Source organism: Cavia porcellus, unplaced genomic scaffold (genome assembly GCF_034190915.1).
Source record: "Cavia porcellus strain 051 isolate PalLab524CR breed Dunkin Hartley unplaced genomic scaffold, mCavPor4.1 scaffold_7, whole genome shotgun sequence".
NCBI classification, from domain to species: Eukaryota; Metazoa; Chordata; class Mammalia; order Rodentia; family Caviidae; genus Cavia; species Cavia porcellus.
Genome location: NW_026947490.1, coordinates 56,884,564 through 56,906,519, shown reverse-complemented (window position 1 = coordinate 56,906,519; position 21,956 = coordinate 56,884,564). Strand labels below are relative to the sequence as shown.

The 21,956-nt window shown below is 41.3% G+C and overlaps 2 protein-coding genes across 13 annotated transcripts in view; one reads left to right on the top strand and one right to left on the bottom strand.

Annotated features, from left to right (window-relative positions):
• Scyl3 (SCY1 like pseudokinase 3) overlaps positions 1-16,117 on the top strand; it is a 36,795-nt gene extending 20,678 nt beyond the window's left edge. Inside the window, exons 7-14 of one of the 4 annotated variants that reach the window (XM_013151238.3) lie at positions 368-479; positions 4,236-4,313; positions 5,757-5,896; positions 7,823-8,010; positions 11,087-11,258; positions 13,457-13,618; positions 14,310-14,983; positions 15,473-16,117. In XM_013151238.3, the coding sequence (XP_013006692.1) occupies positions 368-479; positions 4,236-4,313; positions 5,757-5,896; positions 7,823-8,010; positions 11,087-11,258; positions 13,457-13,618; positions 14,310-14,983; positions 15,473-15,532 (1,586 nt within the window). In that variant the 3' untranslated portion in view covers positions 15,533-16,117. The remainder of the gene's footprint in view (positions 1-367; positions 480-4,235; positions 4,314-5,756; positions 5,897-7,822; positions 8,011-11,086; positions 11,259-13,456; positions 13,619-14,309; positions 14,984-15,472) is intronic. The other 3 variants (XM_003468616.5, XM_063253655.1, XM_003468617.5) reach the window with 3 other exon arrangements.
• Positions 16,118-21,956, bottom strand: part of Firrm (FIGNL1 interacting regulator of recombination and mitosis) — a 38,616-nt gene continuing 32,777 nt past the window's right edge. For all 9 annotated transcript variants that reach the window (XM_063253642.1, XM_063253641.1, XM_063253646.1 and 6 more), the window contains 5 exons: positions 20,987-21,100; positions 19,263-19,367; positions 18,401-18,481; positions 17,255-17,353; positions 16,118-16,444 (listed from right to left, as the gene is read on the bottom strand). In XM_063253642.1, the coding sequence (XP_063109712.1) occupies positions 16,214-16,444; positions 17,255-17,353; positions 18,401-18,481; positions 19,263-19,367; positions 20,987-21,100 (630 nt within the window). In that variant the 3' untranslated portion in view covers positions 16,118-16,213. The remainder of the gene's footprint in view (positions 16,445-17,254; positions 17,354-18,400; positions 18,482-19,262; positions 19,368-20,986; positions 21,101-21,956) is intronic.

The following is a 21,956-nucleotide window of genomic DNA, read 5'->3' as shown; positions in this document are numbered from 1 at the left end:
GTATTTAGTGGATGATGGCAAGTACCTACCACCTTGAGAAGAATTGAAGATGCCATCGAGTATCTCCCTGTGTTCATGATGCCGAGCCCTGGTTGGGAAAGGCCCCCTGCTTACCATCTAAGCCACCTCGAGCCTGCGCTGGCTTCATGGAGGAAGAGGCATCTGGGCAGGGGTGGCATTGGCAGGACCTCTTTCCACACCTGCCAAGGAAGTTGACTTAAAGCAAACAAGAAGCTGTTTCGCAACAGCCAGGGCTTTGTGTGTTTGGGTTTTTACAGGTTGCTTTTTGCTCTCGTCAGTCTCCAGCTAGAGAGGTCCTGAAAGGAGGGAGAAGCCCTTGGAAACTAACTGTCGCTCTGGATTTCAGTTTCAGCGGATGTTCTCTCCAGCTTTCAGCAGACCTTGCACACAGCCCTGCTGAATCCCATCCCACACTGCCGGCCCGCGCTCCGCACCTTACTGTCCCATGACTTCTTCAGGTGAGAGCGCGCGCTGTGCACTTCAGCTGCCTCCGTGCACCTCTCTGATACATTTTGTGATGGTGGGCAGGGGGCACGGCGGCACAGCCCTCATAGGTATTTGAGCAGAATATAAAGGCAGAGACTGCGCTGCTTTCCAGTTTCTCGCCCAGAAAAGAGCTGATAAGCATTCTTGATTGGGTGAGACCTTAGGTTTAGAAATTCCATCCCGATTCCTTAGATTCCCGAATCCAGAGGTTCACAGTTGAAAGTTAATTGAAAATGTTGATAAACGTGGCCTCTCTTTTCTGCTGCCACAGTATTATTGATAAGAATTTGTTATCTTGAATTTTTCTTACAGAAGGAGCAGCAAGTTTAGTTTTCTTCAGGCAGAAGATTCTCTTTGCTTATAAATATGTAGCGACACGAGTTCTGCTCTGTCATAAAGAAGGATAAGCTTGAGTCATTTGCAAGAAAATGATGCCCCTGCAGACCCTAACGTGTGAAATAAACACACAAGCTTAAATATTACACGGTTTCTCTTATATGAGAAACTTGGCCAAATAAAAGATAGATAATAGGGAATACTTTTTTCCACAAAAGGGAAGGAGATACGAGATGGAGGGATGGGGGAAGAAAGGCAAGGAAGGGGATGATAAAAGAATTGAGGTGTTATGTACATGGACCAACTCGCCACAGGAGCATAAGCACTGTGTACTGCAGATGCACTGATAAAGAAATACAAATAGGAAAAAGAAAACCTGTGCTGTTGGTGGCTGCAGCAGCTCTGGGCATTGCTTTTGTTGAGCTCCTGGGAACTGCCTTTCCCTGCTGCCTTGTGAAGAGTGTCTGAAGTGGCTGTGATTTGATGTAGGGTGTCTGGTCTCATTAAACCCTCATCTAGGGGAGAAGTGTAATATCCCCAGGATTTTTCAATTCAACAGGTTATTTTTTCAGACAGAAAAGATTTGAACAAAGAACACACACAAAACACAAAATTGTTAACTGTACCTCAAAAGTCACTTACTGATCTAGGAGAAATGAAGGTTATTTCTCCATTTTCCTACAAATGTCTTCATGACATAGCTGAGGCATAATCAGTAAAGCTAGGTCCACACCTTATACAGCTTTGCTCACAATACCAGGTAATCCTTCAACAGACAGGTTTCTGACTGTGAGTTCCCAGGGATCACAAAAATAAAATCTTACATTTGTGTAGTAAAAAAAGGAAATGTGAGATGGAAGAAGAGAAGGTTGGCTTAAAAGGGAAGAGTACAGCATAACCTAGTACCTTGCTGGGTTCAGAAACGCTTCTGAACATCTTCTTGAATTATGTGTCCCCCGTGATGGCAGAACTTCCTCACAGGTTATTTCCCTGTCCACGACGTTTATTAGCGAGGCTGACTATGCTAGTTTTGGAACTAAGCATCTTTGTGTTTGGGGGAGCACTAGGAAACTTCCCACCCCAGAAGGGGAATTCACCTCTGGAATAGTGCTTGGTGGGTGTGCAGAATTATTAAATTAGCACTCTTATACCACACCAGGGAGGCGGAGCTCCATCACTGAACTGTAGTTACTGTGGGTATAGCTGTCATTATGGTTCAAAGAAGTGGTTTAAAACTTTTCCCATTGTGTGATTTTTGTTTTTTCAACTAATTTTTTTAAACTGACAAATATACAGTAAATTGTATATATTTACAAGTCTTTTAAACTCACTATCTCCATGTCCTTTTAGGTGATTTTGGGGAATATTTTATTTTCATTCATATTAAGTCTCTGCAAAGAATAATCTTTCATAGTAAATAGATTTTCTCATCACTGTAATATGAGTTCTTTGTTAAGAAGTGTATACGAGAAAGGGGAATACAGTTAAAAATACCAGCCTGCCCCACAGTCTACGTTGCATGTGAGGAGAGAACCAGCCAGGGCTGGAGGAAAGAGCCAGATCTGTCCTTGCAGAGCTGCTGAGCTGGTCTGATTAAACACGTTTGTGTGTTTCCCATGCTGCAGAGCCAGGGAAAATACAGCCTGTCTTTGAACAGTGGGTTTCAGCTACTAAAAGTAAACTTGTGTACTTTTTTAGTTTTTGTTTTGGAGATTTTTGACAATTTGAGAACTTGAACTTTGTAATGTAGAAATGTCAAATTAAGAGAAGTATCAAGAATGAGTAAGATATACTTAGGTAGTAGTTCTTCATTTATAACCATAAAATAGACACAGACATAAGAAGTTGAAATTATTAAAACTTATGCATAAACTATACACAGTATGGTTTGTACTTGACGATGTAAAAATGTAGATGGATGTAAAAATGCAGTATTAAGTCATAAGTAGGACACTGCAGTAATTTCATAGCTACCTCCTTTGGCAAGGAGCTAAAATGTTGTATCAGCTTAAAACTTGAGCTAGGCATGCTGGTGCACACCATAATCACAGCATTTAGGAGGCTGAGGGAAGAGGACAACCAGGAGGGCAGTCTGGGCACCACAGTGATTTCAAGGCCAGCCTGAATTACATAGTAAGACCCTGTCTCAAAAAGAAAAAGAAAAAAATCCATTTGAGGCAGCTCATCTCCCTCAGAAATTGCCAACCACAGGACACAGTGATCTTGAAACTCTCATATGATTCTCACCGACTATAATACATGTAACATAAAATATGTGTTGGTTGGCTATGTTATTTTGTTAGTAAGGCTATTAGTAGTTAAGTTGTGGTAAGTTAGAAGTCCTATGTGGGTTTTCACTTCCGTGGGGGTTGTTAGTGTCCGCCACAGCTGTGCACACAAGGTACAGCAAAGCAGTGGTGGCTGTGCTTGCTGGGTCAGCTGTCCGCTGTATGTCAGAGCCTCCGGGGCGATGGTCCTGTGTGGTAGGACTAGTGTGGCCATGTTTCCTGGGAGCCAAGTAGTCCACTGCTTATGGAACTCTGGGAGCCCTGGAGGAAAGTGACCTTCTCTGACCCCAAGAATGAAAACTTATGGCAAGAGAAACAAGATTTCTGTGATTTATACAGGAGTTTCACTTTGCCCAGTCCTCTTTCATGGTGTTTATCCACCAAGGTAGTCTTGGTAAATCAACAGCTAGTTTTGTAGTGATGGTGTCATTTCTCCCAGGATATTTTCTTTGACAGCATTCCATCACAACCAGAGCTTTGGAGGGTTATGGTGACTGTTAAAACCTCAATGCATGTTAGCATGTATATAAGTTTGAATCCTCTTCACAGATTTCTTTGAGGTTGCAATATTAGATTCGCATAGGCTTGTTCCATATATTATTTGTCTCATGCTACTTAGAACCTTTTAAATGGAACTGGATGGTGGCACATACCTGTAATCCCTGATTCTTGGGAAGGGAGGATTGTAAGTTTAGCCCAAGTCTGGGCAACTTGGCAAGACCTCATCTCAAAATGAAAAGTAAAATGAAAATGGGCTGGGGATGCAGGTCAGTAAAAAGACCCGTGGTTCAGTCTGTGATAGTGTCCCCCAACACCGCCCCAAGTATCTTTTGGTTGTGGCTTGAACCCATGATCTTCACACTGAGTACCTTCCAGCCTATTTAAAAAAAGGGTCTCACTAAATCATCTAGGCTGAACTTGAACTTGAGATCCTCCTGCCTCTCCCTCCCAGATAGCTGGGATTACAGTTGTTTGCCAACATGACTGGCTGAGAATGTTTATTTGTTGAAAATTATAATGGGTTTAATCATGGTAATGGCTTTAGCATTTAATGTGCTTTCCTTAATCTGTTGTCCTATATATTTTTTCCTTTTTGTTATTTAGAAATGATTTTCTAGAAATTGTGAATTTCTTGAAAAGCTTAACACTGAAGACTGAAGAGGAAAAAACTGAATTCTTCAAGTAAGTTCAGAAAATTAAGGCCCTGAATTCAGTAACTTGGATGAAGTCTCTGTAATCACGTCAGGTAATCTCAAAGATGAGGCAGGCTGTTTTCAAGTTACTGAACGTTTCCTGCAGTTGGGCTGTCTAGGAAGCCCTGAAATGGACAGTCCTGGGTGGTGAGAGCAGTACCCAGCCTGAGACTCATAAACAGGGTGGATAGTGACGAGCGCTCAGAGGGTCCTGAGAACCCAGGCCGGGGAGACAGTGATTAGAGGAAAGCTGTTCCAGTCCCAGAGCAAATGCACAGAGGCCAGAGCTGGGGGACCTGTACAGAGCAGCACAGGGCGCCCTGCTGGAAGACAAGTCCAGGACAAAGACAGAGGAGAGGTGGCTCCTGGATGTGGCAATGAGGAATATTGATAGTGTTTGTACAAAGTGGACTTCTGAGCCATCAGAGGGGTGGCAGCAGGCTGAGGTGGTTTGGTCCCCTTGTAGAGGGATTTCCCTGCTGTTCCCAGAAGGGCAGACTTAAGCCAGGCAGTAGATAGGAGCCCACACAGCATCAACAGTGGGTAGACACTGCACAAAACCTCCTGGAAAATGGGGAGGAGAGCCCATACTCCTGAAGAACAAATGGAGCCAAGGAAGGCATTTTTAAGCATGGGTGAGACTGGGGGAAAGGTGCTCATGGAAGAGTGGAAGGAGCACAGGGAGCTGTGGTCATGCTTCTTGCTTGGTCAGTGCTTGGTCCTGGAGAAGGGAAAGCTTAGGGCATGGCAAGGTGGGGTGTCCTTGAGGAATAGTGGGCCCCGCATCCTTGGAACTGGGAAGGAGTAGCAGTAACTTTGGATGTTGGCCTCTTTTTTTTTGATAGTGACATAGGGCTCTGAAGGTGATAGTGTACAATGTGACCTGTTCCTCAATAAGTAGGAGTCAGAATCAACTGCAGAGGCTGATTAGAGTATTATTACTGTCAATACCTGGCATCTGTATTTCTCAACAGAGTGCTTCTTGATGTGTGATGTTTAGATGGAATGGGGCTGGGGAAAATCCTGTGTTTCTAGCAGATGTGAGATTCATTCCCCGGCACCAAAAATACTTATAATTTTTAGTATGAAAACTTTAGAAATTTACCTTACATCTTTCACAGTTGAGAAAGTACCTTTTATCTAGAGAGCCTCTTGCTAAGTAGGGGGTACAGAAGTTACCCTTCACTACTGATGAGAGATCATTTGTGGAGAACGCATCCTGGCTTGGTGCAGAGTGACAAGCCAACCCTGTCCCACATTCTCTGCATTTTCCTGGAGCACCCGGGGACTGATCTGTTCACCTCACTTTTCCTTCATACATTTCAAAATGTGCCGCTTTGCAGAAGTTGGGTAGAGGCTCTACAGGGCTGAGCTGTGTAAGAAAATTGAAAGTGCTGCGATCTGTTTCCCAGGCTTTCCTTTTTGTCCTCAGATTTCTGCTGGACAGAGTCAGCTGCTTATCAGAGGAGCTAATAGCTTCGAGGTTGGTGCCGCTTCTGCTTAATCAGTTGGTGTTTGCAGAGCCAGTAGCTGTTAAAAGTTTTCTTCCTCATCTGCTTGGCTCCAAAAAAGGTGAATCTCTTTCAAAATATTACTGGTGACTAAAGTTTGGCAGTTATTAGTCATCTTTGAGCAGGGTAAGATTACTGTATATTGGTTAAAATTTGGCTCTAAGAGCAAACAACAGTTATTTGCCCCTAATACATATCATGAATTCAAACCTGGGTATGAAATCCAGTGTAAAGGTGGAGCATCTTCCTAGAGTGTCAGGCTTTTATCCTAAAACCTATCATATACATATACATGTCACATGTCACTAGACATGAAACACATGAAGTTTGAAGGCGAGGCAGACATCTTCAAAGAACTCTGCATTTGCTGTGAATCGTTTAGGCCTGTGCCTCCTGGCCTCCGAAAACCAACCCTTTCATTTTCCACTTTCAGCAAAAAGACTGAAAAACACCGAGTTGATTTCACTTTTTAGAACTTTAGATCTTTTTTCAGATTTTAGAGGAAACTGGAAGCTTTGTAACATTATAGATGGTAACATCAAATTAAAGACTACAGCATTAATAGTAGAACACTGAGTTAGCTGGGATTCTGCTCTTAGCATTAGTTTTCTTAAAAGATCTCACTCCAAGGAGCCAGTGTTATTTATGGGTACTTGTTTTACAGATTAGAATTACATTATATTTGGTTCAGTGTCATAGTCCGCAGCCTGATTTTTTTTTTTTTTTTAATATTTCCAACCTATTGATCAATGGGTCTCGGATAGGATGAACCTCTCATTCACCTTGTGTTTTGTTATTGTTATTGTTGTTGTTTGTTTTTAAAGGTTGACCTGTTTTCCTTATTTGTTGGTCTGGCACACAGACATGCATATATATCTTTTTGAAAGATGATAAAACCAATTAAAACAAACCAGTTTAAAAGATACAGGATTTCAAAACATTATGAAATCAATAATAACTACTATAATGCCTTTTGCTGTCTTCAAAACTTCAGATGCTGTAGATAACTTCAGATATAGTGAAAATCAAACAGAACGGAATAGAATAAAAACCATAAAAACAAAACAGTGAATGGAATGAAGGACTTCAAAGCAAGCCTGTAGTAAATCCAGAATTACCACCATAATATATTTTTGCTACCTTTGAAATAGCTACTCCTGCCATCGGATTTAACATAATCAAAAGAGAATAAAACCCAACAAACAATGGAAATGATATAGGACTTCAAAACAAGACCATAGGGAATCAGCAATGGCTGCTGCAGCCCTCAGGAGATTCCCCTAGATGTCACACTGCATACCACTATGCTCTGAACCTATGGTCAGACCGCTGGCCCTAGACCTGCAGTGTGAGACACCAAAGCACCACAGGCATCCAATTGCATTTCACCTCCATAGCTATCGTCACAGCCTGTGTTTCTCCAGATAAGCTGGTCACTTACAGCAAAGAGGTGGGGGATTGGTACTTACTTGTTTGCCAGGCCATGTAAGGGAAGGGGCTGGGGTCTGGCTGTTCCCAGTCCGTGAATTACCAAGCACATATAGTTTTAAAAGCCCCCAAACCCTAACTGCTAGAGAGGACTGACTACTCAGCATCAAAGTCTTGTTGTAGCATGGAAGTTATGGTCTGATTTTCAGAATAAAATGAGTAAGAATATTAGTATATGACTAATCTGTTGTAGTAGAAGAAATTCCTCACTTACTAACAAATGTATCAAGTTACTTGTAATCCTGTTAGAATACAAGCTTTCTTTGTAGTACATTAAGTACGATCTCTGTATCTAAAACATTTCTACAAGGTAGAGTGTAGTTAAAGCAATGAGGCCTTCAATAATTCCGGGTCAACAGAATAACTTCCTGTGGCTTAGAGTTTAAGCATTTAGAAGAGCTATTAGGATATGTGTCAGGTTCTGAGCTTAGTTAATGAATCATGTTCAGTACTGTTTTCACTGAAATTTTTTCATCTGTAACCCTTTCCAATTCTGGAGCAGACAAAGAGCAAGGAGAAACCCCTTGCTTGCTCTCGCCAGCCTTGTTTCAGTCCCGAGTGATCCCCGTTCTCCTCCAGTTGTTTGAGGTTCACGAGGAGCATGTACGGATGGTGCTCCTGTCTCATATCGAGGCCTACGTGGAGCACTTTACTCACGAGCAGCTGAAAAAAGTCATCTTGCCCCAGGTGAGAGACGAGTTGGGGGTAGGGTCACAAAGAGCCTTGCCAAGACAGGCCGAGCAAGGGGCAGAAGATGCTGCAGGTGTGGAGGCTAAAAGGAAGAAAAGGGGTTTGGGATGTTCAGAGAGTAGCTTAGCCCCCAGGCAACAGTTTGGTGTAAAAACTCATTGGCATACTAAGGCTGAAGTTAAAATTGCATTTCCATTCTATTTGTTTGCACAGATCAGTTAAACTAACATATATGATCTTGCTCTGGAAAAAACTGTAATCGTTTGCTTATTCTTTATGGAAAAAATAAACATTTGTGGAATGTTTTATAAGCATAAACTATGGTTATCATTAAATAAGTTATAAAGAGAATTGAGAGGAACATGAGATTGCTTGTATCAGTGGCTCATCAGCCACCAAGGAACCTTATAGTGGCTGACCTAAGGACTCCAGGATTTTTATGGCCATAGTAACAAGCCATCACAAACCACAGAAATTGTCTTCTCAGTCCTGGAGGACCAAAGTCTTGGAACCAAGGTGTTGGCAGGACCAGGCTTCTCGTGAAGGTTCTAGGGTAGAATCCCTCTTTGACTCTTGCAAGCTTCTGGAGCTTCTTAAGATAGCTGGCATGCCGGCCTGCTACTGTGCCATTCTGATCTCTGCCTGTTGTCTCTTGGCTTCCTTCCCTTGGCCTTCTTCAAAGGCCACAAGTCACTGAATTTATGGCCAACCCTAATGCATTTTAACCTCCTGTACAGATCACTCAGCATAAATGTGAATCTGGAAGAGACACTATTCAACTAGTACAAGCATTTCTTTTTAAAAGACCTTTAGGAAGTAGCTTGCTTGTTTGCCTCCTTCCTTTCCCTTTCCTTCCTCCCCCCCCCCCCGGGCCCCTTTTCTTTCTTTTTTCCTTTCCCTTTCTTCTTCCTTTCTTCCTTCTGCACTGGGTCCTTGCACAGGTGAGGCAAGTGCTGTACCACTGGCTTCATGACAATAAAGTCATTTCCCTGTGAGAGTAGTTTACACTACGCTGGGTTCAAGGAACTAGTAATTGAGGATGTTCTAGTCGCCTATTGGTGTATCTCCCAAACAGTGGCTAAAAACAATAACTGTCCTGTGTCTTTAGATTGACTGGGCTCAGCTTGGAGTTCTGATGCTCCAGATGGCATCAAGCCAGGCTTCAGTCTTTGGGAGCCTGACCAGAGCTGACACCCAAAATGTGTCTTCAGCTCTTTGAGGGAACATCTGAAAGATAGCCTTAGCTGGCACACTCTCTCCATGAACAACATCCAGGGGTCTCAGGTCTTCTGTTCCCTGACATAACCTCCATATGACATTTTTGGGAAGGTAGGTTGACTTCTTATGTTAGGGCTAGCAAAAGCAGCCTTGTTAGATGTAGGTGGGGAACTGGCAGTGTCATTTCTGTGATGGTCTCTTGCTTATGTGCATCGCCTTTCATTCATTGTGGATGAGTTTACACACAGGCAGGGTATGGATCACTAGGGCTGACTTTGATCTGCAGCAGTTATATCTACAAATTTAGAAGAGGAATTAAGCATTCTGACTCCAAAATAAAGGTGTCTCATATGTATCAGAATTGGACCAAAGTCACAGAATGAGTATTCACTAAGCAAGGCAATGAAAGTCCCCATTTCCTGTAGGGGAATAACTGGGCCAATTTCAGTGTAGTAGAAAGTTTATTTTGGTGGCAGCGTGGAAGATAGAAAAGGGGTCAACTAGGCAGCTGTTAGACCAGTTCAACTAAAAATGTGGCAGTGGCAGTTGGATATACGGTAGTGGGGAAACCGTGGTAACTCTACAGCAAGCCACGGCAGGCTGTTTGTATCACTGTAACCTAAAGTTGCCATCACTGTGGTAGGACTTATAAACAGGGTAGAAGGGGTAAGACTGTTCCTGACTAGATGAAGACATGAAGATGATGGACTTGGGACTCAAGTATATTGTTTGATGGTTGCCATATTTAGTCTATAGAATTGTAATTATATGCAAAAGAAACATTCCTTGGTGTCAAGTACACCATTGTTTTAGAGAAGTGCCTGGTCTGTTAGCATTGAACCAGTAACTTATCTTAAGAGTCCTGTTGGAGACCTTTGCTCTTAAGGAAACTCTTAAAAAAAAAAAACAACAGCACTATTCCTTGGTGAAGTTCATCCTGAGAATTATTGGCAGGGATAGCAGAACCCAGAAAACTGGACACCATTAGACAGACGAGTTACGCTGGCCTTGAGTCTGGTTGGTGCACACATTTGCATGTCATGGCCCGCTATCTGTGCAGAACATCTGCGGAGGTCTGTAGGTAACTGTCTGAGTTAAGCTCTTGGCTGCAAGTATCTCACATCCACTTAACATGTTCATGAGGTCTCACTGCCAGGTGGCGTCTTCTAGCCATGTATGTGGTCTGCATTCCTTACCTATTCTTTGCACCTACTTTGTTTCTTACTCTCTGAAGACCAGTTGTCACTATTTCAGTTGCATGTCAGATGTCCCATGATTTACAAGTTTACTAGCCTTTAAACCAAACTGCTCCTAACTAGTTTCTGAGTTACAGCCTGTAGGCAAGAGATCATAGTTGGCCATGTTGGGACAGGTGTTACATGCGTGGTGTAGAAGGAAGGTTTTCAGATTCTTTCACACAGGGAGTGTGACTGGGCAACGGGGCAAGGCCCGGGAGCTTGGACCTCTGGCGAGTGTGTGTCTGAGCGCACTCTGCAGTGTTGCCAGTCTGAGCTGTTTGTGATGGTTCTACAAGTTCGATGAGGGCAAGTGCAGCTGTGGAGCTTACACTTAAAACTGCTTGGTAGCAACTGGGTGGAGTATTTTGTTTCTGGTGTATTTGATTTTGCTTTGCTTGTATTTTTCAAAAACGTCAGTCCATAATGGATTGAGGTGAGGGTTGGGAAACAGTGGTTGTAAAGAACCACTGACCTAGAAATAGCTTGAGGAAATGTACCTCACCTGAGTAGTGGGCAGATGGTATGTTTGACTGCAGTGCAGGCCAACTGTTTGTTTCCAGAGGGAGAAAAAGACAGATACTGTGGTTGTCTGCATCCATCGTGTCATTTGCTCCTAGGTGTTACTGGGCCTGCGTGACACCAGCAGTTCCATTGTGGCAGTTACTCTCCATAGCCTTGCAGTGTTGGTCTCTCTCCTTGGGCCAGAAGTGGTTGTAGGAGGACAGAGAACCAAGATCTTCAAACGCACTGCCCCAAGTTTCACCAAAATGACTGATCTTTCTCCAGAAGGTAAGGATCATTGAAAAGCTGTAGCTTTCTTGTATGTTATTTTATTAGATACTTAAGTATTATACACATAATGCAGGCTTATATTCAGTTAAATAATACAGAGGTGGAAAAAATTAGTTTTCCGACTCCTTGTATGGGATGACCAAAATAAAGATAACCTTTATGAGTCTTTAAGTTCACAAAATGATGCACAGATACATATTCACAGATTTATTTATAGCGGATTCTTCTGGAAAACAGTGACAGTACCATGTAAAAATCTACAATTTGTTTTCATGTAGCCACATATCAGGGACTTGTATCCAGGTCAGTACATAGAAATTTATTTTCGTAGCCATGCAGTACTTCATTGAATGGAGTTTTTTCACTGATATACTTCTTCATGGGTAATATATCCATTTCTGGATTTGTAGTACTGTAAAGTGCTATAGTAAATAAATATCCTTATACCTGTATCTTTAAGTATTTTGGGTTTTGTTACTATAGAATAGTCTCAGACTTGCTGAGTCAGAGGATATAGTTCAAGTGTTAATAGATACTGTCAGTTCCCAAAAAGTTGTTTCTAATACTAGGTATGTGAGTTCTTTTGATTTTGTTGGCCTATTGGTGAAAAATTACTTATTATTAGGTACCTTAAGAAGTCCTTTTTTAGTGTATGTTCCCACTGGATGTTCCTAGGGATATAGCACTTAAATTTTTGGTATTAAATGACTTTTATATTAACAGTGTCATCTGTTACTGTCCCTTTGTATAACCCAGACGGGGCAGTGTTATGAACTCCAGGTCTCCAATTCATTTCTGTAGACAGTATCAGTAGTCAGTATGGAGATGTTACTAGTAGAAAAGAACTAGCCTACCAGTTTTCCGCTAATTCTAGGGCCAGTCAAATCTGTGTAGCAACACTGGCTTCCTAAAGTTTTGAAAAGTTCAGCTGTTCCTTAATGCTAATGAAATCAATGTCAGTGTGGCCCGGAGACTTTGGAGTGATTGCAGATGAGAGGTTTCTGTATCACTGTAGGTGGCAGTTTGTAGCTTTGAGATGAGACTTAAGGACAGGTCCTCAGGCCAGTTTTACAGGCTAAATTAGCAAAAGGTCCCACTCCTAACATCAATCTAAGTGGGTCAAATTATCCCACTGTAGACATGCTATCTCCTGAAGATGCATTCCTTTATGTCCATCTGGATTACAATGTGATTTTTATATGGCACTGGAAAGACACCAGAGCAGTAGCAGATGGTTTTTCTTAAGTAGATTTCCCTTCATGACAGACCAGAAATGGAACCCATTGCCTCTCCAGGTTGGGAGTCTTCCTTGAGTAAGACACCTAAGCCCAGGCAGCAGTCTGCATTCCAAGTATAGAGCTCAGTGCAGCTCTGTGTGTAATGCTGTGGAGGACTGTTAGGGAAAGCATGTCTTTTGAAGTTTACTTTCATAGTCAGACTTAAAAAGAAGGGCTTAATATTGAGATTTTTGAAAGAAGTCCCTAAGATAAATCAGTCTGCCTCAGCATTGTCTGCCTGAGCGTTGTGAAGCAGTTTAGAGAAGGGGACACTGGGCAAGAAAAATGAGTAGAACTTTAGCCAGGAGAGGACAGTGATAAAGGAAGAGAGGTCTATAGGGGCTAAAGAGGGGAGGTTACTATCAAGAGCTGCATGGAGCCTGTTACCCTATTTCCTTTCCTCTTGCTCAAAGACAGAGGAAGAATGCAGCCAAAATTTGTAAAAATCTTTTTGACCAATGCCCAGTCTTGAATATTAACTGTTAAAGACAATATATTTGCACATTACTCTCCCCCACCAGTCTGGAGTTAAAGACAGTAAATAAATTTTATGCTATAAATATTTAAGTGTATGGTTTTATGGTATTAAAGTACATGCATATAGTTAGGGGTATATTCTTATTAGGCTTCCATTCTTGAAATGAGAATTACTTTGGCTTTAAACCACCACCAAAATATTTTTAAAGACTGCAATTTTTTAATGGGGTATCATGATGCATGAATTCCTCCTGTGTCCCACTATGGACATAAATAAACTGTTCTTAAACACAGAATGATCTGGTATGTTTCTTCAAGTATTCAAAGATGTTCTTTTACCTGTGTTAAAATGCCCATTTCCTGTAGTAGCCATCAGCAGATCTGTGGCTCACAAGCCATTTACTGTCCTTTTCATTATTTGAAGTTTTTATCTATCTTCAGATTCTCCCAGGCATGTGGCCTGCAGCCAGCACAGTCAGATCTTGCCCACCTCGGAGAGTCCCTCCTCTAGCACATTCCCAAAAGGGTTCGCTTCTGGCAACCTCCCCATCAACAGCAAGGAGCACATGCAGCGAAATTACTACAACACTTGTTTACACACAGGTAGAAATATTAAATGTATAGATTTTTCCATTGTTTAGATGAATGTTTTCCTTAAAGTAGTAAGTTCAAAATTCTGAAACTTAAAGGCACTTTGGAATTTTAAGATTGATTTCTTGTTCTAAGTGCTAGCCAGCTTCAGTGTGCCTTTTAGACTACTGGATATGTACTTAACACTTTATAACTTGGTGAGGAGAGTAGTTAACATTACTTGATTTCTTTTTTTGCCCCATATACTTTACTTCGGAACTTTTGATGCTTTAGTGTCTTAGTGCTGAAAGATGTTAACAGGTACATTGTGAAAAGTGTTTTGGTTAAGTATGTTTGGGAAAGTATGTAGGAGAGTTAACTTGCCACAGGGTCCTCAGCACTTTGAATTAAGCAGCCTTATTGGAGCGTGCATTTTTTTCACAGAGTATGTAATGAACATCTTAAAGGTGACATTGCCTGGCTTAGGGTATTCTACTTACAGCTATGCCAATGAGCAAATAATATTACATAAGCATTATAAAGTTGTATTTGAGTAATGCAACATCTTTGATGTTATGTCTGGAAGAATGTCTTTTGCTAATTAAGCATGCATGGTTGTTTCCAAGTAGTAAGTCTATAGACTTTAGTGCTATCCTTCTCCTAAATATATTGTTTGTTCTTAACTAGTCATTCATGAGAATAATTCTTGTATCTATTATCACAGGTGATCATTTTTCTCAGTCTATTAAATTTCCCATGAATGGAATCTCAGATGTGAAAAATACTTCAGGGGACACTGAAAATTTCTCATCAGACTCTAAAAAGTCCGAAGAGTGGCCTGACTGGAGTGAGCCTGAGGAGCCAGAGACCCAGACTGTCAGCACGCACATTTGGCCCAGAGAGCCCTGTGATGCTCCTGAGTCCCTGTGCACTGACCTGACCTCAGAAGCAGTGGCTTGGGAAGACTGTGCACCTAGCAGCTTAGGTACTCAAGAAAGCCTAGGACCCGGCGTCTCTGCACCAGTGACGCAGAAGCCCATTCCTGATTTTCCTCCACTCTCTGAACCAGCCAAGCCTCTGAAATCAAGTCTACCCCCAGATCTACAAAGCAGAGAACACCCAGGCCAGACCAAGCCACCCAAAGGGCTATCACAAGAAAGACCTCTTAAAGTTCCATCAGAACTTGGTTTAGGAGAAGAGTTTACCATACAGGTTAAAAAGAAGCCAGTACAAGATCCGGAGTTGGACTGGTTTGCTGACATGACCCCAGAAATTAAGCCTCCAGCTGCTTTGCTTATTTTGCCTGAACTGAGAACACACCTGGTGGTCTCCAGCAAGGACGATGTCTCACCAGTAACACAATTTTCCTCAAAATTTGCTGCAGCAGAAATGACTGAGGTGAGGACTTCTGGGGTATGCAACTGTGTGGTTAGTTTAAGGATTTCCCGAATAGGTCCTAGTTTATAGTTATCAGCAAGTTTTTCCAAAGGAGGAAAAGGCCACAAAACTGGTTAAAGTGATTAAGCGAAGCACAGAATCCGCAAAATTGGTTTCTAAAAATGCGAGCTTTCTTTCCTCAGAAAAGTGTACAATGCCTGGGGTAAGTATCTTAATGGTCTATTTTTTACATGAATAAACTCTTTTACTTGGAAAAAGTACTAACCTCAGATTGACTTTACTGGATTATGAGGTTCTTGAAGTGATTTTCCAGTGCTACAGTTTGTAATGCTGGAGCCCAATCATTCTGTGTTTCTAAGCCTTGTTTGACTTAGGAGGAGGCATGTGTTCCGGTATAAAAAGTCAAGTGCTGGGTCAGCTGTATGTTCCTGGATTTTAACTGGCAGATGACTCGTCTCAGTGGGTTGCTATTGGTGTGCTTTGTTGCAGGGAGAGGCTGATGGCTGGGGAGAAGAAGGGGAGCTGAACTGGGAAGATGGTAACTGGTGACAGCGGACGTGAGTTAAACTTCAGGAAGGACTCTTCTTTAAAAAGAAAAATGAATACCTCAGACGCAGGCTGTATGGACAAAAACAACAAAGCAGCCTCTTTTCCCAGTCTGTGCCAACTGCAGAGTGAGACAATGCTCGAGTGCTGGCTGAGCCCAGGTGGCCAGGGGCTCACAGGGCTGGCTTGTGGGAGGCGAGCCTGGGTGCCTTCAGCCAAGGCCAGCGTCCACGAAGAGTAAGGAGCTGGGGAAAGGCTGACTTACTGCTTTAAAAAAGCAAGAAAATAAATCTAAAAGTCAAGCTGGTTAGCTTAATTTTGTGCCATTTCTTTAACACTGAAAAGAATAAGTTCTATTATGTAATACAACTTACTGAACAAAAAAAATTAGCTGTAAATTATAAGTGACTTAAAGTTTCCTTAGGCAGCTTATTTATTTGTTTACAATTGTACTTTCTGAATGAAAGGTCCCTTGTGGACCTGGGCAGTTACTGTTCCACATGTATCACCTTGTACCAAAGGTCTTAATGAGAAATTATCACCACAATCCTGTTCTCTAAATGTCAAATAAAAACTATTTTCACTAGATTCACCTTTATAAAAGCTGTTTTATATGTGCTGGAAAATGTATAAATATAATTACTAAGTCTTTTCATTTACAAAATACCCTGACAATTGACAGTGTCAAACAGTCTGTCTGGTGGTGCAGTCTGTTCGGCATTCACCCTTGAGCACTCTGTGTTTGAGCTGCTGGATCCGCGCCTTTAGTCCCTCCATCTCCACCAGAAGCCAGGTCGGAGCAGGAGCCTTCTGGAGCAGTGACTCGGTGGCCTCCAGGCCCCTGACTACTGCTTGCACGGCTGACCTATACTGTTCTTCCAAAGGGAACTCATGGCGGGCTCTTTTTGCACAAGTCTGGAAAAGGAGAAAAGCTTGAGTCAAGTCAAGCCATGATACCCAACTAAAATAATGACCTTTCTATTCACTGGCTTAGGACAGGGTGGACCCCTTCCTCACAGTCTCCTGGTTTCCCAATAAATGTCACAATAAATTTAATTCCTAAGGGTTTATTTCCCTGATAACTGAACTTTACAAAGTGCAGGCACAAAAGTTACATGTCTTAAAAACAAGTTACTATCATAAACTAACTTTCGTGCCTAAAACTGACCCAGAACGTTGTTCCTATTATAGCTTTTTATTCCAAATAACCAGCTCCCAAACAGTATTTTAAATACCCCTAGTGATACCATTTCTGCTTTTTAATAGGTAAATGTAATTTTTCAATACTGCCAAAAGTGTGATTAATGAAGCAAGGGATCAAACTAAACAGTCTGGAAGGTAAGTTAATTGATTTTTTTTTTTTTGTTCTGTGTTGGTAACATTTCAAAAAGAATACATGTGACTTTTTAAGAGTTAAGTACTATAAAAGAATTTTACATGTGTAGATCTATTCGGTTTGAAATCAAACAATGAATACAAGAATCAAAACAAAGTAGAGCCAGGTGTGGTAGTGCACACCTGTAATCCTAGCACTTTGGAGGTGGAGGCAGGTGGATTTCTGCTAGTTCAAGGCCATCCTGAACTATACCCTGTCTCAAAAGAAAGAAAGAAACTAAGGTATAGTTTTGTTTTATCAGTAAGTAAAGGCCAGAGTTCCCCTTGTTGGAGTTTGATCCACACCGTAAGGCAGCCCATATCTGTAGCAAAGACCAGTGTGCCACTTACTTCTCCAGCCGCCACTTCAGCAGAGGGTTCCCAGAAGATACCTTTTTCCTGTTTCACTCGTTCCACTTTGGCAGCTTCAGTCTCCTCTATAAACCCAGTCTGCCAAGACCACGAAAACACAAGTAAACACCAATATATCAGCATTTTCTACTGGACAGAAAATTGGTGTAATACTCGGAAGATGAAAAGGCCAGGTAACTGTTTTGGTATGTGTGTAAATGGTGAGTGTTGAACAGTGTGGCTTGACCTGTGAATGTGGCTACTTTTAGAAAATAGATGGATCCATCCGTAACTGCTTATTCTTAGGCCAATCTGGATCAAGTCCCTCTACAATGTTCTTCCTTACACAAACATTATAGAGTCCACCCTCTGACCCTGACTACACGCCAAGACAGTGGCAAAATCAAAATATACACAACATGTAACGTAACTATAATATATAGCAAATACATATGTAAAAGATTCTTTCATGGGTGCCACTAGCACATGAGTTTTCAAGATGCACAAACATGGGCTCCTTATGATGAAAGAACTAGTTCTGTGTATCTGTAAAAACACTTAAAAATGTCACTATCTTAGAAAAACAGGTATTGGCTTCAATCAGAGTATAAAGCAGCCACACCTAAATTAAACCTAAAGTTAAAAATCTCCCATCTCTGTAATCAGGAGTCCCCAGTTAGATTTAGCATCATCACCTCACTGTCTGAATTACCAGCATCACTCAATCCCACGTGACAGCAGTGTGCTGGGTACTCACTTCTTTGTCCCATGCTGGGTCCGCCCTACCACAGAGTCCTTGGGACCAGACAGTCTGAGAGTACACAGGGTATGTGGAGATGGGGACCTGATCCTAAACAGAGTCACTTATGTTTCATACCTTAGCCTTAAATACCATAGCCTGAAGGTAACTTTATAGGACATTTTTAGTAATTTTGTGCACAAAAAGTGTTATGGTGTGGAATTTCCCATTTGTAGCCTCATGCTGGTGGCTCAAACTGTGATAAGAGTTTGGAGCACTTTGCACTTGGGGATGTTCAGCCCATGTTAGCACTGTGCTGAGCAGTCTGGAAAATGTAAGCTATGTTCTACCATTTCAAATGGAGGTGATATGAAATAGAATAAAACATGAACTGTATACGTAAATACCTTCTCTAGAAAGGACACAACTTTGTTCTTAGTTTCCTCAGAACGGAGACACTGTGGCACTATTTCTTCATGATTTGTTCCCTATTAAAAGATTAACAAGCGACCCACGTTAGCAGCTTGCAAAGATAAATAACATGTGTTTAAGAGTTATTTTAAAAACACAAGTAAGAATATTCAGTATCACTTAAAGACAGTAAGTTCTTTCAGGGTTCCTTGGGATCATACAGTATTAACCTCCACAAATTTAGTGTTGCAAGCTACAATTAGGGCTCTGTCTTACTGATGATTCTTATGAGCAAAGGTGAGAGTGTGCTACATAGCAACGGAGAAGACTGAAGAACCAAGCCATGCTAGGTTACTTCTCTAAAGAACTAAAGTAACAACCTTCATTCAGTTCATCAACCTATCCTCGGTGGTAGTTCAGGGTGAACACAAAAGTACTACCTGGAGGGCAGTGCCTGGGTTAATGGGCCTGCTCAAAATGCCTGTTCCCACTCCCTGCTGCTCACAGAACCTGGGGAAACTCACTTCATTTCTCCAGGCCTCATTTGAGGTGCTACAACACATAATTAGTAATGTCACCTCCAGAAGAAAATTTACAAGATACAGAAGCATCTCAATAAATACATTTAAGAATATCAAAAATGCTAAGAGGTTTTTTTTGTTCATTTTTGGAAATACTGGGGAATAAACCCAGGACTTCAGGCTGAGCTTGCACTTGAGATCCTCCTACCTCAGGTTCCCACAGGGCTTAAATATTAAGATGTTTAGTAAAAAGAGAAAGATTTATACAGTCTGAAGAGAAACCAGAGTATTGCTAAGATGTTTAGATGTCCTGGTGATAAATCAGTCTTACAATTACCTCAGCAAACTGAGTAAATGCCTCCAGGGTATGTTGTTCCAGTAGCCAGTTCTTGTCAGCTAGCAGTAAAGCAAGAATGCAAGACAGGTTGGGCAAAATTTTGTCCTAAAAAGACAACCAAACTCTTATTAAATACAGAAGACACCTCAGAGGACATTCCAGTGCCCAATGTTGTCAATATTTTAGTGAACATTTATACAAAATATTTAGGTCATTTCATTTGTAAATTCTTCCAAGAACTTCCCACTTCCTCATAGTGAAAGCTGTTGGCTCAAGAAGTTCCCAAAGTACTAGATGATAGGCTGCTTGCACCTCAGAGGCTCTGCACCTGCTGTTCTCTCTGCTCGTTGGACTGTCCCCAGAACTGAACAGTCTGCTCCTCACCCTTACTGTCGGATTCCCAGCATCTCCCACCTTGAACCATGTTCCCATAAATGTAAGTATTCCTTGCTTCATCCCACCCCTACTTTTTTTTTTCTCAGCATTCACCACCACTTTATTTCCTGTTGCCTTTCAACAAGCTGAGACTGGGGATTTATTAGTTTAATTATTGTATCATCAGTGATGAAAATAGCATTGGACACAGTAAGAACTCATTCATTTTTCTTGAATGAAAAAGGTAATCTCATCTTATGGCATTAAATGTCTCCTATATACTGACCTATCCCCAACATTTCTTTAGGCCCTGACCTCACTGCTAGGGGATGTGTAAGGCATTGTGACTTCCGAAAAACATCTGTTCCACAGGTTCTTGGACCATGCAAGGTCTGCAGCTATACATGAATAAAGAAGCAACCTGGAATAAATTTATTTTACGGTAAAAGAAAATGGCTCAGATAACTTTGCCAAGAGAATCAAAAAGAAACTGTTAGTACACTTAGCTCAAGAAACACAGCTTTACATGTAAACAGACTGCATAATGTCGTTCACTTGTGTACAAATACTGTGTTATCTCATTTCAGGAACTCAGTTCTTTCCATGATTCTGGTCACAAACCAAACTGAACAAGAACTGAGTCACATTCACTAGTTAGGTTCAGTGTTGACCTTTCAAAGATTTTAACCAGTATGTCCTAAAATTGTCCATTATGTACTTGCTCTGATTATATGACAATGTTTTCTTACTGTGAGCTTTTTAACTGTACCCTTGGAAGTAAAAACAGGGCAGAAAAAGTTAACTATCAAACTGTTGCATTTTGAGTTAAATAGTAAAGCAAAACAAGGAGTTTACAAAGCCTTCCTGTTTGCTGGGATGTCTGTCCTAAGCTTCAGTAGATGTGTGACGCTATACCATACAGTAATGTTGTAAATGAATATCCACTGTCAGCCATGCACATTTTGTCAGCATTGTTTAACATACTATCTTTAAAAACAAACAGGTTCCCTTTCACCAATATAAAACCAAAAAGTCTAATGCAATAATTTACCAAATTTTCCAATTACACATAGCACAGAAGACATGAATGTTTTCTGCCTTTAGAAATTGCTGGAACCCAACTGGAATGAGAATCTCCCATACCACACTACTGCCACCTAGTCAATTACTCCGAGGCCAACATGTATTTCTCTAAAAGAAGATAAATGAATTCTTACTTGGAATACATTTCTTTCCCCCTAATTCACTGTTAATCCACAGAATTTCCACAATCAAAAGCCTGAAAATCCCTTCATCATTACAGACATTTTATTTTTAATAGCACAAGAACAAGAGTTAAGAGTTACTACCTGGAGAGTGTGAGGTATAAAAAGTTTTCCCAGAGAAGACACAAAATCGACGATTGCCAAACAGACATGATCAGGAGGTCCAAATTTAAGTAGTGAGGTCTGCAAATTTACTACCTGAAGAGGGAAAAATAAAAAACAGGAAACTGCAAATAGTATTTTGTACAGGCAAGAGGACTACCTGAGACTTGGATAAATAAGGAGCAATAAGCCAAAACAACCAAACACTCCACAAAACTTTAATTTCACAGATAGAACCTGAGTAAGAAAATCAAAGAAGTCAGTTACTTCAGTGTTGTACCATATTCTCCTGCCTCTAACTACAGGGAAAAAAACATGTTCCAGAAAAATTTTGTATAATAAACCTTTAAAAATTTCTCTGAATTTTATATTCTATTGAAGGAAGGTCAGTACTTAAGAAAAGGACAGGACAGACATATTGTTGAATACCTGTAGTCCCAGTACTCAGGAGGCTGAAGAAGGAGGATCACTGAGTTTGAGACCAGCCTGGGCTACAGACTGAGCCTTTATCTCAAAAAGACCAAAAGAAAAAAAAAAAAGGACTGCCTTTAAGGACACTTTTTGTAAAGGGCCAAATAGTATTTTAGGCTTTGCATGCAATGTTTGTTGTTGTGTATTTTTTTCTTTCAATATTTAAAAATATAAAAACCATTCTTTGCTCTTAGATTGAAAACAGGAGGGTGAATTTAGCCAAGAGGCTAAAGGTAGGCATATGTTATGGTTTATATCTAAACATCTCCCAAAAGTCTCACGTGTTCAGACAGAAGGTATTTTGGAAGGTGACTGATCACTCCACTGAGGGGAAGATAAACCGAGGTGATGGAAACAGGCCATGTGCCTAGCTGAAGGGAGCTGACCATGAGCACACAGCCTTGCAGACTGCAGTCCTGTCCCTGGCTCCTTCCTCTCTCCCCTCTCCCATTCTCTGCTTTCTGGCTGCCTTGTGGAGAGC